Raw genomic sequence first — 16536 nt, forward strand, 5'->3', positions numbered from 1 at the left:
ATTCACTTTTCCTACACATGTGGTCTGCTTAGCTTCTTGGCAACACACGTACACTTGTTTTTTTTGCAGTTAAAAACATGTTGTGTGCAAAAACAGGACCCGAAATGTATTTCATGAACAGAAAATGTAATATCTCAATTACATCTATATTGAAAGTTCACTTCCCATGTTCCTCATGTTCACAGCGTGTCACATGTGGTGGCATCAGTGTGTGTGTGTGTGTGTGTGTATGGATGATCTCATCTCATCGTAATTTCCCCAACAGAGTTTTGGTCAGTCAATTCTCATATCGTATTAAAAAATAAAACTTAAAAAAAAAAAGTAATGCTTCAAAAGATCACCAGCCACCTCCAAAGTGTGGTACGTATTTAACATGTACTGTAGAATACACATACACTATTACAAATATGTTTGAGGCAATATGACATGTTGAAATTTGAATTTTACCTTAATAATGGGAATTTGATTATATAAATGTGTATATGTCTATATATATATATATATATACATATATGTATATATATATATAGAGTATATATATATATATATACATATATATTTATATACATACATATATACATATATATACTGTACATATTTATTAGGGCTTCAACAAACGATTATTTACATAATCGATTTTCTCGATTAATCGAGTAGTTGTTTGGTCCATAAAATGTCAGTAAATGTTGTCCCCACACCAGAATGATTCAGTTTTAATGCTTTCTATGTTATACAGAGCAAAGAATATAAGAAGAAAATATTCACATTTCAGAAGCTAAAAAAAATCTGAAAACGTGTTTATATTCTTTAAAAAAAACACTTTATTCATTTATTAGTCGATTAATAATTGTGTTTCTGGAATGGTTAATGCACCAGTATGATATTTGTAATGCTAAAATATAATTATTATTGTTATCTACAAATTTTCACATTTACTATTTTACAAAAAAACTTAAAAAAAGAGTAAAGCACATTATCATTTCTTAATTAAGATGTCAAATTATAGATATTTACTTTAGAAACATTAGTTTTAGCTGTTGAATGTTTTGCTTGATTCATTTCTGACTTCTCAGAGAAGAAGCCCAGTGAGCCGACACAAATTCGGGGATTTGGGTATTTGCCAAATGAATAACAATCACATTTTTAGTGTTAAACAAGTTTTTGAAAGATTTCCATGACATATACTTATGTCTTCTCCTTTTTATGACATGTGGTCTAATACAGTTGTTAACCACAGTGTATATGCTGTATGTTAAATGTGTCTGCAGAGCTATATTTTCATTTGATTTTAACCTTTGATTCATTCAACATCAAACCAAAGGGTTATAACATGGTCAATATTGACCCTTAATTTGCTTAATGTGTGAAAATAATTACCACAAAAGATCGAACAGATTAAAGTTATGGATAAAAACACCAAAAGCAGCCTGCGTTCATTCTTTAGCAGACAAAACAGAGAGAGGAACCGTGAAATACTCTTCACAACCGAGTGACTTGTGTTTTAGCAGTCGTTTCTGACCTGCAGCTGTTGCAGGATGTCTTATTATCACACAGGAGACATACATTTATTTAAACGGATCTTTTAATCCTGTGATTTGTGCAGTAAATTGCACATGAGCTCAGCGGCAGGGTAACGTCAGGATGGATTCATGCACAGTCCTCGGGGATGTATGAGCAGTTATTCTCAGTGGCGCAGGAAGGAAGCGACGTTTCTTCATATAATGGTTGCGGTTCACAAGTACTGTAGCCGGTATTGAAAGCGATGGGGGGGGGAGTAACAGGAAAGACATTTCCACAGAAATTATATAACCTAATTCTGTCATTTAAAAAACAATCATTCAAGGTTATTATAAAAGTCAGTAATGGAATACCACCCCCACATTTCCCCACCCACCCTAACCCACTCTCTCCCAGGATTCCCTGATTATGGGTTATATTCTGCATCCGGAGCCGGTGGTGACGTGCGAGGAGGCGCGTCTTACTCTCTGGCTGATTACAGCTCCCTGGGGCCCCAGGCTGCTGCTCAAATCCTGCCCAGTGGTCATGCCAGCTCAGCGTGCAACTCTCCCACTTCCCTCCAGCACCACCTACACAGCCCGGAACCTTTCAAGAACCCAGGTGTGTACCTCCGTCTCTGTGCTGCTGCTGCTGCTGCTGCTGCTGCTGCTGCTGCTGCTGCTGCTCATGCATGCACAACCCACAGAGAACACAGCTCATCATCAGCTGGAATGAGTGTGGAGAGAAACATTTTGTCCTTATTGTTGGTTTTCACACGCTGTGTTTTTTTTTGGAACATTTGTACAATAAGAAGAAGATTCTTGGATGTGTTTTATATATTTTGTGCAGTTTGTTATGCAAAATAAGATGAAGTTACAATGAAGAGACATTAAATAGCGGCCAGGTGAGTCTGGCCAGTTAGAGATTAAATCTACAGTATTTCTGTTCAGACTATTCTCCGGACAATGAAATAAATGGCACACAAAGTCTCCAGATAATGGCTAAATGGTGCTTTCTTTGGTCACAGTGACCTTTTTGGTTCTCCACACTAGACTAATGATATGTTATTAAACAGTGGCCACTACTGACATTATTATAAAACAATGTTCAGTGTTCCCACGGGTCCGTGAAAGTAGGGATGGGAATCGGTATTGGTCATTGTTATCGGTATCGGTCGGATACTGTTCAAAATCACTGGATCGGATATTGGACGCATACAAATGTAGAATCCGATATGATCCAAAAATTCCTATATATCGCATGCTTCACAATGCACAGGCTGGAAAAATGTAAATAAAAAGGATAACCATTTTAGCCGAGTCATGTTTATTTCTTCTTTTAGGGAGAACAATGTTTTTTACACAGTTGGAGAATTACGTCTTTGAAATGACTGGGCACAAATGTGTCGTTGAATTGCTGTATCGGAATAATATCGGTATCAGTATCGGACACAATGTGGTATCGTCCCACCCCTACTTGAAAGTTTATGAATTTTTCTTTCAAGACCCATAAAGGTTTTTTGAAAATGACCCTAAGTAGACATGGGTCATTGAAAGTGCTTGAATTATGTGCATAAAAGAAGTTAAATTGAACACCTACTGTTTCATGCACCCTGCATTGCTCGATGTACGTAGATTAGGCCTTCACAGGACACCGTACACTGTCTGTCCCCCTCTCTCTCTGTCGTTGATGTGAGATTCCATGCAGAATAATAAGCGAGTAACACTAAGCAAGTGAGAGCCAATTATGTTATGCCTGGGAAATGCAAATTCAAAGATATCTGACTCACCAAAGAAAATTGCATCGAGTGATTTGCCAAAGATCCCAAGGACAATCACTTGTCTGGATGCAGAGCGTGTTGCAAATCAATAAATGTGGACGCCACGGGCGAAGCTGCTCTTACAAGTTGCCCTGAATTCTTAACCTGTGTCAGCACATGTGGTCCTTGAATTTGAGGGGAATGGTCCTGGAAAGTCCTTGGAAAGTCCTTGAATCTGATGTCAACCAAGGTGTGGGAACGCTGATTATTAATCCTTTAACACCTAAGCCTCAAAATGTTCATCTGGACTTATTTTTAACCATAAACGGGCCAGAAAATGTCATGTGAGTAAGTGCTTAACCCATTTTTCCAGAATAACTGTCAATATCTGGCAGTTATTTACAATTTACTGCATGGTAAAATAGTGTATTAACAATTTAAATTGAAGAAAAGCAAAGTTTTCTTTAGAAAAAACTTTGTAGTTGTACACATATTTAAAATAACATTTGCCTGAGTCTGGCGGCCTTCCTGCAAATTACGGTATTAACGGTAATGCAAAGTGTGCAAACGTGTCGTCTTCGATGCGCTCTGTGTTAAAGGCTCAAATAGAAATGTTCCAGTCTAATCTTAAGGATCAGCAACAGCGCACAGATCCTGTCATATACATATAAAAATGTGTTGTGTCTGCATACACGCTTAGGCTTCTCAGTTTTTCATTCAAAAATGTTTGAAAACAACACGCGTTGTCCTGACTCCACGATCGGCTGTGAACAGAAAGCTCCGTTAACGCTTCACTGTCTCATTAAATAAATCCTTGTTCTTACATGTCTTTAGTTCCTGAAGCCTGTGCCATATATGGTGTCGCACATTTTTACTATTCCAGCACATGACTCTAAACACAGAATGGACGGTGGTCTGCAGCTTCTCCCTTATTTGATATTACTCCCCTCCCGGTGATGTGAGTTCATGAAATGTTTTAGCACACATTACCCAGTACACCCTGTGCAATTTCCGGCCTGTCAGGCAGCAGGCGAGGTCCAATACCCCAGCTACTTTGGACAAGATAATCACCATCATATATTTAAAAGAGATAACTGGAAAAGGAGCAAGGAGGAGATACGGAGGGGAAGGGGATGTGGGTGTGCAGAAGTGTGAAGGCTCTCCTCCTCGTGACAGGTGTTGATTAGATGAGGAGTGTTATGTCCAATTCCCCTGTGCAATTTTTGCCAAGCATTCATAAACTGCCTGACATATCTGCAAAACGCCCAGAACACCAGCATGAAGGTGAGAAGTGTTTTTTTGACCTTTGATTTAGTGGATTTATATAAAAAAATAAAAACCTAAGCTGCACTTGAGTCGTATATTACGTAGAGTTAAACTGTCCGCCATTACATATAATAAAGGTGTCACAACCCTGATCATTTCCTTATTATGTTAACAGTTTTACTGTGTGTCAACAAATCCCATGACAGACAATGAAGGATATTTAGTCTCAGTGGCGTGCAGGGACGTTAAACACAGACCAGCGTGTGAGACCTGTGGGTGTAAAATGTGTCCCTGTATCATTTAGGAGGCAGAATTAGTGATAACACAGTCATTTATTGTCCTCTTGCCATAGAGCTGTTGATGGTGGACCAGGAAATAGAGTTAACTCTAACGATAACGTTCACATGTTCGTGTGGGAAACTACCGAGGTGGAGGTTTGTGCTCTCCGAGTGCTTTCTCTCATCTCAACCCGGGGCTGCAACTAACGATTATTTTCTCAAGTAATCATTTGGTCCATAAAATGTTGCTGATCAGGGTTTGTCACACCTGGAAATGATGATGTTCTCACATGTCTAGTTTTTACTCCACAAACCAAAATGTTAATGATTTCTTTTATTGAAAGAAACCGGACAATATTCACATTTAAACTGAAAACTGGTTTGAATTCTTTAGAAAACACCCAAACCGAATGATCGATTATCAAAATAGTTGACAATTCATTTAGTAATCGATGCATAATCGATTAATCGAGTAATTGTTTCTCCCTGTGTTGCCCACAGAGCAGTTAAGTTTGTAAGTCTCTGCTGTTTCCCCTTGCATTGTTTTGTGTGAAGGGTGCTGTATAAATGTATTGATTCATTCTGTCTGAATAACAACTCCCTGTCTCCTTTGTCTCACCGCTTGAGTTTGAAATGAGTAAAAAAAGTAAGTTTCTGACAGAAAATGACGCGTTCTGTCCTCCTCTGACGCTCGGCGCTGCTCGGTTGTTGCGTTTTGTCGTCGTCGCGATAAGAAGTCAAAATGATCTGTCGTCTCTCCAGATCATCACTGAAGCGGGGAGATTGTGTCAGAGTTGCCCTGTGATCGTTTGCCAGGCTACGGTCAACCTTTATCTCTTAGTGCCAGTTATAGATTCTCTTGTTAATCCGTCTCTTGGCTCTTCCTCGGCAGGAAGCAACCCAGCTCGGCCTGGCGCATTTCCTGGTGCCAACAGCCCTGGTCCTGTAGCTGACCTCTATGGAACTGCCAGTCAGGACTCTGCCGTGGGCAACTATATCAGTGCCACCAGCCCTCAGCCAGGATCTGGCTTCAGCCACAGCATTGCTGTAAGTATCATTTATAATCTCTGCACTCAAACTGATTTTTCAATATTGGATTATCCACTTTTTTTTTTTACTTTTTCAAACTGATTTAAGTTTGCTACTGCCTTATTATAATATGTGCTAAACTCTCCACCTGGCCATTATGAATGTGTGACAAACTCACAGGAATCAGACTCCAACGGTTAGTAAGTCAGGCAGTTTCTTTTGCTGAAAGTCATGCAGAGGTCGGCACAATCAACAACAAAAAAAACCAGTCAAGGAATAATTGTTTGCCACTTTTTTTTTTGCTTTTCTCCATGGATCATGTGCTGTCTGTTATACATTTCAGGGTCCACTGATTGCGACGGCTTTTACGAATGGATATCACTGAGCGCTCACAGGTGACTGCTTGTTCTCTTCTTTGTTGTATCGCGTGATATTATTTCTTCCTCGGCCTGTCTTCAGCTGTCTGTTGTTGTGTCCATTTTAAAATAGCCAATGCAGATGTTCACAGATGTCACTTCATCCTAGTTCCTCCTTTACATTTTGTGTTATGCTGCCCAAACCCTCTACTTATCCAAAGTGACAGTAGTTTTTCAAACGTCCTTCTCTCGGCGTTAAAGCAGCCACAGCTGGACACGTGTGACATGTGCGCCCTCTGCAGACAGTTCTTCCGTTGCTTTCTCCAGTTATTTGTCAATACAAGAAGGAGGTGGATCAGTCATACGTGCGCTTCTTCCTCTGCTTCCATGTGCAGTAATTAAACAACTGCCTTTTTGTGTATTTCAAACATTGATGTTCACTTAGAAAAGACATTTTGTGTGCAAGGCTGGAGCTCCTGCATGTTTCTTAAATAGTTGCCCTCCAGTCTCCAAAACTTGATGGTGGCATGAAATAAAGAATTGTTGGATGAAAATAGTGATACACACGAGAGTGGAGACCGTGTGCTGCAGAAATGTGACAGGTCTTTCCACAGGTTAGCAGATTTGTGAATGCACACTGCACCTTCCCACTGTGAAATTGAGATTTCCTTCTTTTTTAAAGACCCAGCAGAAACCCTGATTTAAGACATCGGCAGGATTTGCACTGTGAGAAAAACCTCTGTAAGTGAGTGAGGTCAAAGAAGTAGAACGGCTTCTTCCTCATATGGATGCTGTGCAGTGTGCACTACATGCCAGATTCATGTGCACAGCTGCTTCCATGTGTTCAAACTCTAAACATTTGTCATGAAAACAACATGGGAGCATGTGTGATAGTCAAATATTCAGTCAAATATTCTCAAAGTCTGTGTAGTATCCACCTGAGTCCATGTGCAGATACAAAAATTAGCAAATTAATAGATACAAGGAGCGTCTATGAGAGCATATCACATGTAGTCTGTATCCAATGTACGTGTATGAAACACTTCAACGTTAGTGCAGCATTCACCAAAGTATACCGCCTTCACTGTTGGACATGAATCAGCTGCTCATAGAATCATGCACCACTGTAAGGCTTTGTGCTCGAACGATATCAAATCATATCGTTATTTTACTTCCCAGCATGGGGACGGGTTCTTATTGCTTGGCCGGAATTGTGCACAGTCAAATCCATATCTCACTGTTCCATAAACCTGTGGAAACGGTGAATTGCATTATGGCTGAAGGTGGTTTGGCTGATACATGTTGCTCATCGACTGTCGTTGGAAACGTCCGCCAGCTTCTGCACCAGCTGTTTGATTCCCCCGTGTCCTTCGTGTCTGTGGCCTGATGACTCATGCCCCCCCCCCCCCCCCCCCCCCCCCCTGTATAGGACAGAACAGGGTAATACAATGTAATACAACATTCAAAAGACTATACAAAAGGCAAAAAGTCAAATTTAACAAACACAGGACAGACAAAAATCACACATATGGTCTGATTAGACATGTTTGTTGCAGACTCTGACCCATTTCTGGTATTATCTCTCCCGATAGCCAACACGACAATATTAACATTGATTGCCACATGATTTATTTTCCTAATGGTTAAAATCTTATTTCATGTTACAGCAGCATGACTCTTTTTCTCTCTCTACCTGTCAGTGATACACAGACACATCTGTACATTCAGACACAGTCATACATGACATATGTGTGTATTTGCATTCAGAGGGGGAGCGTGAGATCAAACATGGTCACAGAAGACATTTTAATGTCAGGTGTGAACACTTTTTTGCATGTTCACCTCACGTCTTTGTGTTTTTCTTATTTTTTTATGCGCTCTACATTAATGACATGTAAATTAGAGTGCGTGAATATGTTAAATGTGTGATCATAGATCATGGTCTGGGTTCAGGGGAAGCCAATGCAGTTTTCATAGTCAGTCATATTAGATATATACAGTTTACATATGATATTGCAGTATGCTGTCTGAAACCTATGGAAGCCCATTTCCGCCACATAAAAAAAGGGGTAAAACTTAGCTTTGATAATAAAAATATCTTCAAACTAAGTCATAATTGTGAGATAAAAAAAGGCGAAGTCCTAATTTCGACTTTTTTATCTCATAATTTCAACTTTTTATCTTATAATTTCAACTTTTTATCTTATCATTATGACCTTTACCTCATAATTTCGACATTTTTATCTAATTTCGACTTTTTATCTCAGAAGTATGATTTTTTATCTCATAATTTCTACTTTACATCTCATAATTATGACTTTTATCTCAAAATTTCGACATTTTTATCTAATTTTGACTTTTTATCTCATAATTTCAACTTTTTGATCCCATAATTTTGACTTTTTATCTCAGAATTATGACTTTTTATCTCATAATTTCTACTTTACATCTCATAATTATGACTTTTATCTCATAATTTCAACTTTTCATCTAATGATTATGATTTGTTATCTCATAATTTAAACTTTTTTATCTCATAATTTCTACTTTACATCTCATAATTATGACTTTTATCTCATAATTTCAACTTTTTTTAGATCATAATTTTGACTTTTTATTTCATAATTTCGACTTTTCATCTCACAATTTCGACTTTATCTCATAATTTTGACTTTTTATCTCATAATTATGCCGTTTGATCTCGTAATTTCGACTTACTTTGAGGATATTTTTATTATTAAGGCTAAATTTGATCTCTCCTTTTTTTTTTATGGTGGAAATGGGCTTCCATAGAAACCTGAGTGTGAACTCACACACTATACAAACACATCCATGCTCTGAACTCTTTCTGTGTCCAGGTGATGTCATCCTGCACTAACCACTACAGCATCCATGCAGTGAGCCCCGGTGGAAGTGGCACCAGATGAAGAACAGCTCAGAGGCAGGAAAAAAAAAATCAAACATGATGACATAAGAAGAAGAAGAAGAAGAAGAAGAAAGAAAAAAAAGACAGTCTGTTGTACTGTAAGACTGACCTGCTGTTAAGATTGATCCTTCTGACCGTCCTGTCACTGCTCTGTAGATATTTACCAGTTTATTTTACTTTTCTTGTTGAATTATGATCTTTTTGTACTTTCTAAGAATATACGTCTTTTAAACCTCATGTAAAAAGGTGTATGTGTGTGTGTGTGTGTGTGTGACTCACATAAACCAGTATGACTCACTATTGACTTACTCCGTGAGTAGTGACTCACACTGGTTTACGTCTTTCTATGCCTCAGTATGTTTTTTTTGTACCAGCAAACACAACGTGACTCACTGTAGTCATAATAGTACGGTATTAGTTCATCAAAACACACTTAGTACTTAACTTAGCACACTTAACAGTAACCTTGAACAGCTTTGGTTTTTTTAGCAATATGGTTAGTAAATGTACATTTCTGGCAATAAGTAGACTAAGATATTATCATACGTTCACTTTCATGTTTGTTTTCTGGTGGGAAAAAAAAGACAATGCTGTCCTTTTGTTACTATATCAGTGCATTAATGGAATGATATCAACTGTCCCGCCCTCCTACAGTATATACTGTACTGCTTTTTCAACTGTAGCTAATTTAATACCAGCAGAGTTGTCTACAATAAGAGCTCCACGAGTTGATGTGCGCACACGAATGCTGACAGGGTTCCTCTTCATTCTCTCGAGCTCGGTAGCATTAAAGCACATGCAAGACTTGTGGGAGTGTGAAAATACGCGGTTGTGCCCTTTAATTTCATGATTTGTTTGATATGGTCAAACAAGGGATTGATGTATTCTGGATATCTTTGTGCTTGTTGACGACATTTTCACTACAGGTCACATTTCACCCATTCACATACACACGACTGCACTTCTCTCACAGCTACACAAAAACACTTTTCCCTGCTCGACCTGCAGAGCAACAGCCATGATAAACAAGGCTACGTTCAGATTACCTTAACAAAATGACTAATTGAGATTTTCGTGTTTTCCAAAGCTTGTGATGATCGATATGTGGATATGTGACATGAGTGAGCTTGGTCATATCAGAATCCATGTGGCTTTTTTGCTTGTATGCAGTTTTGGGGAACCACGGATTGGTCACAAGGTCTTACTTAATTCAGTAGTTGGCTTTCAGGCTTGGCTTGACCCTCTCACATGTAAAGCAAACCTAACTACATGAAGAGCTTGCGTCTCACTTTTAATCTGAAGTCCTGGAAACAGCAAACAACCATAGCAATTCCAGTGGCCTACAGCCAGCTACTGAAGAAGACTATGACCTGAATGACTGAGAACCTCCACCAATACAGTATTTGCTGACTTATTCCCTGCTTATTTCTCTACTGAACATTTACAGTATAATATACAGCTATAGAAATGGTATGATGTACAAATGTGTTCTTTTCATTGGTTAAAAAAAACCCACACCACAAAGTTGCTGGGATCGTTTCCAAATCTGACCGATCCCTGCTTTTGAAGTGCAGACACAATGTTATGTGTTATTACCTCAGTCCTGTGTGTTTGGTTCCACTGACCATAACAGTCTACGTTAGAAGAAGCCTCACTTCCTGCACATTATTTTTGAAGTGGACTTTGTTTTTTTATGAACAGCTGAGTCTGGGTCAGTCAGGATATTTGTTGTGGCGCTTTTAGTTAAATAGTCTAAAACCACTGCAGACCACTGTAAGATCGATCGTTACGACACACGGAACAAAACAACATGAATGTCATGTAAACAGGAACCTGCTAGAACTTCACTAAAGACTCAAACTTGCTTTCGAAGGTTTGGAACGACTAGACTCGTACAAACTGATACATGTATATGCTGTTTGTTTGTTTGTTTGTTTGTTGTTGTTTTCTTTCATCCGTGCTGATGAAAACATTTTGCAAATGACTTTTACAGACCGTCGTAAGCCGATTACTGGACCGCCTCTGAAGCGGAGACTTCTAGTAATAATCGAATAATCAAAAGTTTGTATGATGTTATTAATGAAGAAAAGAAACGTCAGCGTTCCCCTGTATGAATTGCATTTTTATGAACAATTTGTATCAATATTTTTGTGGTTGTTGAAAATTATATGTGCAATATCTATAAAGCTAACAATAATAATAATAACAATAATAATAATAATTATGTGTGCTGTACATCCGCCCCCATTCTCTCTCCATTTCCTGTCATGCTATACGATAGTCTTCAGTTACTGTTCATGTATTTGAGTAATGTAGACAAAAAAGAAACTGTAGAGTGCTGTCTTTGTTACCAATGTAGTGATCTTTACACGGATTTCTTAAAACACCTAGTTACTTGTGATGTAGTTACAATTTTAGACTTCGACTCATTATCTAAAGTAGGACCAGTGAGCATAGAATCTTTTTTTTCCCTTATTTTCTTTTTGTTGATGTTCATGATGTTCCATGCTGCTCTCAACCAAAGCTCTCCTAAAAACATTTGAAAAAAAACAAACCCCTGCTGTAAGTTGTTCTTGTAAACGAGGCATTGCCACCCTTGAATGTTATAAAAGGGTCTCTGTGCCGTACTACCTTAAATGCTAATGCTTGATATGCAAAACACTTTGCTTTGTCGTAATCGGAGAAACGTGAAAAGAGCGACATTTGATTTCTTTACTTTTTAACGATGATTATAAATGGCAACAACCTGAACTCGGTCGGCTACTAGTTTCTATTGTTCGACTTGTTTAAACAACTCATACTTTAATAATCATGAAACCCAAATTGGAACTGCGTACATTTTTAGCAAAGTACAGCATCATCGTGTCTTGATTTAAATTGTCATAAGTGGTCACATGGTCAAGGCCCGGTTACACATGAAGGCAAATCTTTACCCTCTGTTCACTTTTATTTTGTGAGAGCAAATCGCACGACAGGAAATAAAGCATTTGCTTCCTGTGGCACGCAAGAAATCCACAGTATGTTTTTGTGTTGAGCTCACACGTCAACACAGCTTCAACCAAATCCAACAACAAAAGGGACTTAGAGTTTTCACAAAGTGACACAGGTTTATTTATTCACACCTGATTCAAATGGTCTGATAACCTGATAACAAGCTGTTCACATCTGAATCAGGTGTGTTGGAGCAGGGCAACATCTGAAACACGCAGGGCAGTGGAGTGTGTGTGTGTGACCGTAGCCTCGCTTTGGTCTCATGAAATCATCTGTTCCGGACCAAATCACTTTAGGAAAAAAACAGTGACTGTAATCCCAGCTCAAAACAATGTAGAGCACATGTGTCAAACTGGTGGTGCCGCCACTCAATATCATGGCCCACGAAAACGAAAGAATGTTGCCAGCAATATTTTTAGAATACTAATAAGACAATTAAAATGATCACATTATTAACGTTAAATTACACATAATTACAGTTGTCCACAGTATTTTGTTACTGAGTTTTAGTGCATTTATTTTGCATCGTGAAGTATGCATCATTCTATATCAAAACAAGCACTTTTACTTAAATATTATAATGAATATCTTTACTGCGATATCATGGTGGAATATTGTGTTATCATTTGAAACTCACCCACTACTGAGCGGTTTCCTTTAGTTTCCTTTTCCTTTAGACCGGCCCCCTCTTGACCAGACAGGGTCATTTGAATATGACACAATGTTCACCTAAACCTCCTGTATGTTGACACAGCTCCACTGCAGACCCTCGTTTTTGCTTCTCCTCTGGTGCAATTGTTCTTGAGAAGGGTGGAGAGGCTTTTCAGGCTCGGCCTGCAAATAAAAACCCTGGAATAGCAAATTAAAGTGTTATCAGTGAGGCCAGTGCTCCAGTTAAACATGTTTCCTTTATCTCTGAGGACGCATCGTAGTTATTTAATAACTCGCTATAATGCCGTTTTAAGTTCTATTCTATTTCCGTACACGTTCGTCACTTCAGATCGTCTCACGTTGCTCTCATGCCTCACACTTTAGGGTAGCATGGTTCTACGGGATATTGTCGCTTTACTTCAACAGCTTACAGTTCACGAATGTAAGATGTTTCTTCTTTTGTTTTTTTACATTCATCATGTTAAACATTTGAGTTTGTCACTGGATAAATGTTGGCTCCAAAAAAGAAAAAAGAAAAAAAGAAAAGTGAAAAAAACACAATATAATATGACCTGTAATGTATTTGAATATTTATTGTGAGTGTACTACTGTATCCACCTAAACTTGAATCCTGAGGCAAGTGCTGGACTAGTAATGGACAACTGTACATATACTGTTACTGACCCGATAATTAGATATTTAATTCACAGGCACAACATTTCTATATAAAGACGCATTACTTAATGGTACTGACAGTACTACAATGATAATAATCGGTTTTGCAGTATAGCACAAATTCCTCTTGAACGTCTCATGATTTTCTGAGCGGTGCAGAGTCATAATATCTCAACATGTAGCAGTGGACGCTTGTCCTTCATCTGGACAATGCTGATTGCCTTGCTCATTCCTGCCACTTGCCTTTTTTTTCTAATGTTAATGGACATTTTTAAGTTTTGAGCTGACTGAACAGACTGAAAGCATCTTTCAGTACGGCTTGCTCAATCCCTGTAAAAAAAAAATTAAAAAAAATAATATTAATAAAAAATAAAAAAACAATAGACAAAGGAAAAAAAGGGGGAAAAAGTGGATAAGAGTTTCTCACATCCAAGATGTGGAAAATATAATTTTATACTTGTATTTTATATTAATGATAATAAAAGTTGTTTGTCAATGGTTCCATTCTCTACCGTGGTCCAGAAATCAATGTGTTTGTTCAAGAATGAAATAAAAATTGTTTTCAACGAGTTGAGCGGATGTTTCCTTCCAACGCGAATCAGCATTAACAAAATAATCTACACGTGGACGTCAAAGAGTGACATATTTCAGTTGTCAGTGTTCAGAAAACAACTCGGCACACAGCAGCAACGTCCTCAAACATCGCTTCTATACGGCATGAAACTATATGTGGATTTCCACAAACCACGACAACCGCCACTTCCCAGCTGGAGCAGTTTGACCCAGAGGCCGACACTGACAGAGAGGACGAATAAGCCACCGGTAGCTCCACAGCCTTTCAACCCACAGTGCAGCAGGGTGTGTCGCTGTGGTATGGCCATGTTCCCGACCTGTTCTTCACACCACGGGTCGTGAATTTAAGCTGCATCTGTTTGGTCCTCTTGAACAGAGACAATGTCATTTTATTTGTATGCTGTGTGCATCTTAAAACAGGCTCTGTCAAGCAATACTATCAGGCGTTTATGTGTATACAGCAGCAGCAGCAGCAGCACAGGGGCTAAATAGGGGATAGGAAGCAATTTGTCACGGTCGGTCCAAAGCAACATGGGCCCTCATCAACGCCAATAATAAAGCATTAAATGACATTATTCTCGCGGGTGTATTGTAGCTGCTGTTGCTGCCTGTCATGTCTTAAATGGTAGGAAAATCAGAAAAATTGTCTGGTGTTTATTTTCACTTTGTATTCAAAATGGCACAATAATTAGAAAGTAACCAAATGAAACAATAAGTGCGTTTATTGTCACCATGACAGCCCTAAATGGCTTTTTTCAAGTGAAAGCCAGTGTATATGTGTATCTAATCATGTTATTTGTTGATCCAGGTGCAATTCCTCACAGTTTAGTTAGAAGTATTAAAGAAATAATACATATTGTGATAAAAAAACCAATATATATATATACATATATATATATATATATATATAATGTTAACATCATACTGTACTGTATGTTGGGTCTTTTACAGGTTTACTTCTCCTTTCTTTGATTTGGGGGAACAGGGGTTTAGGGATCAGTCAGCCTACAATAATAAAACAGTAGACTATATTACAACACACAATCGATCGAAGTACGTAATACGTCAAATATAAATAACAATCCACAGAAAAGTGGAGCAAGTGGCATTTATTAATCACATTTTCATACATTTCTGGATGTTTTCATCGTGGGTGAGCAGTGAAGTCCACCCGTCCACTCACAGAGATTTAGTTGTTTTTTGTAAGTCGGTCCAGTTTCTGGGACAAACCTGACAGATCATTCACTTGCAACAAACACATAGTTTGAGGAAGAGCACTGTTCATCGTCTGTAAAAAAAAGAAAATTGTCATCCACAACTAAATCCACCAGAGAAAAGAACCGGTGGAACAAGTTGTTAAAAAAAAAGTAACATAGCATCCTGCTGTGTGCATGAAAAGGAAATGGGGCAGAAGAGGAATTTTTGTCAGCCTCATTTTTTTGTGGCGGCTGGGGAGAAGTGGAGATGTAGTGACTGGACTGGTCATAGCTGGAGCTTTTGGAGTCAGTCTGGAGTGACGGAGAGTCCAAACGAATCCATTCAGAAAACATTTGGCATTAAGAAGACCCAGTGATGGCGACACCTGCAGTACGGGCTCTCGTCTCACCGAGGAGAACCAATTAAAAGAAGTTGAAAAATGACTGCAGGTGCACGAGGGTCTCTTGAGAACTCATTTGGAGATGCCTTGTGTTGTGTGGGAAGTAACAGCGCCGTAAATGTGGATCTGTGGATCTGAGAAGGTTAAAATGGAACCAGGATTTTGAGTTCAGCCAGTGTGAAATATATATATACAAAGTAGCCCTAATTACACATTACTATACAGGCATATGCAACATATGAACATATACTAGATTCATTGGTCAGAGTTTTTATTTTAATTTTGAATATTACAGCCTATACAGCTTCAAAATGTGTCTAAAATGTGCTGAAATTGATCGTTTCTGGCACATTCAAGTGTTTTTCCTTGTGTGAGAGTGAGATGGGTTGCAGGTGTGTGTGTGAGAGTCTAGGTGGGATCTGATTGGTCCTGCACAGGAGGTTCCTGTATAAGAGGCCTGATCATCCACAGCTGCAGTGGACTTCCCTTGAATCCCTCACAGCCAGACTGATAGCAGACATGTGGAACTTTTTAATGAACATTTAAAATGGCTTGTTGAGTTTAGTTTTAGTTTAGGGTGTTTTTTGGGGGGGAGTTGGGGAAGAGGGAGTCTTTTTGGTCTTGTTTCTATCAGGTTTACCTCTAGGCCTGGTCGTAACAACAAGCAGAGACAATTCATGAACTTGGGAGAACACTGGGGTGAACTGAGGCTGGAGTCAGTGCACAAAGAACCACCACTCATTCAATTTGCGGAAATAGAACCCCAGACCAATGTGAAGTTACGTGTTTGTCCACTGTGTATGTAAATATGTGACAGTCTATGATGTCTTAACAACAGATGTTCTGCTTTATCACAACATAAGAGAGCCTTTCCAAATCCATAGAGAATCCAAACAGACTCTACAGAACCTCAGCGTTGCAGAATCACCTGATTGACA

General features: G+C 38.7%; 1 protein-coding gene across 2 annotated transcripts in view; it reads left to right on the forward strand.

Annotated features, from left to right (window-relative positions):
* The window catches only part of LOC131463152 (RNA-binding protein Musashi homolog 2-like), a 121980-nt gene extending 107985 nt beyond the window's left edge, over positions 1 to 13995 (forward strand). For both annotated transcript variants that reach the window (XM_058634870.1, XM_058634871.1), the window contains exons 12-15: positions 1915 to 2118; positions 5693 to 5847; positions 6173 to 6224; positions 9044 to 13995. In XM_058634870.1, coding sequence (XP_058490853.1) covers positions 1915 to 2118; positions 5693 to 5847; positions 6173 to 6214 — 401 coding nt within the window. In that variant the 3' untranslated portion in view covers positions 6215 to 6224; positions 9044 to 13995. The remainder of the gene's footprint in view (positions 1 to 1914; positions 2119 to 5692; positions 5848 to 6172; positions 6225 to 9043) is intronic.
* Positions 13996 to 16536: the final 2541 nt, after the last annotated feature.

Source organism: Solea solea, chromosome 7, assembly GCF_958295425.1.
Source record: "Solea solea chromosome 7, fSolSol10.1, whole genome shotgun sequence".
NCBI classification, from domain to species: Eukaryota; Metazoa; Chordata; class Actinopteri; order Pleuronectiformes; family Soleidae; genus Solea; species Solea solea.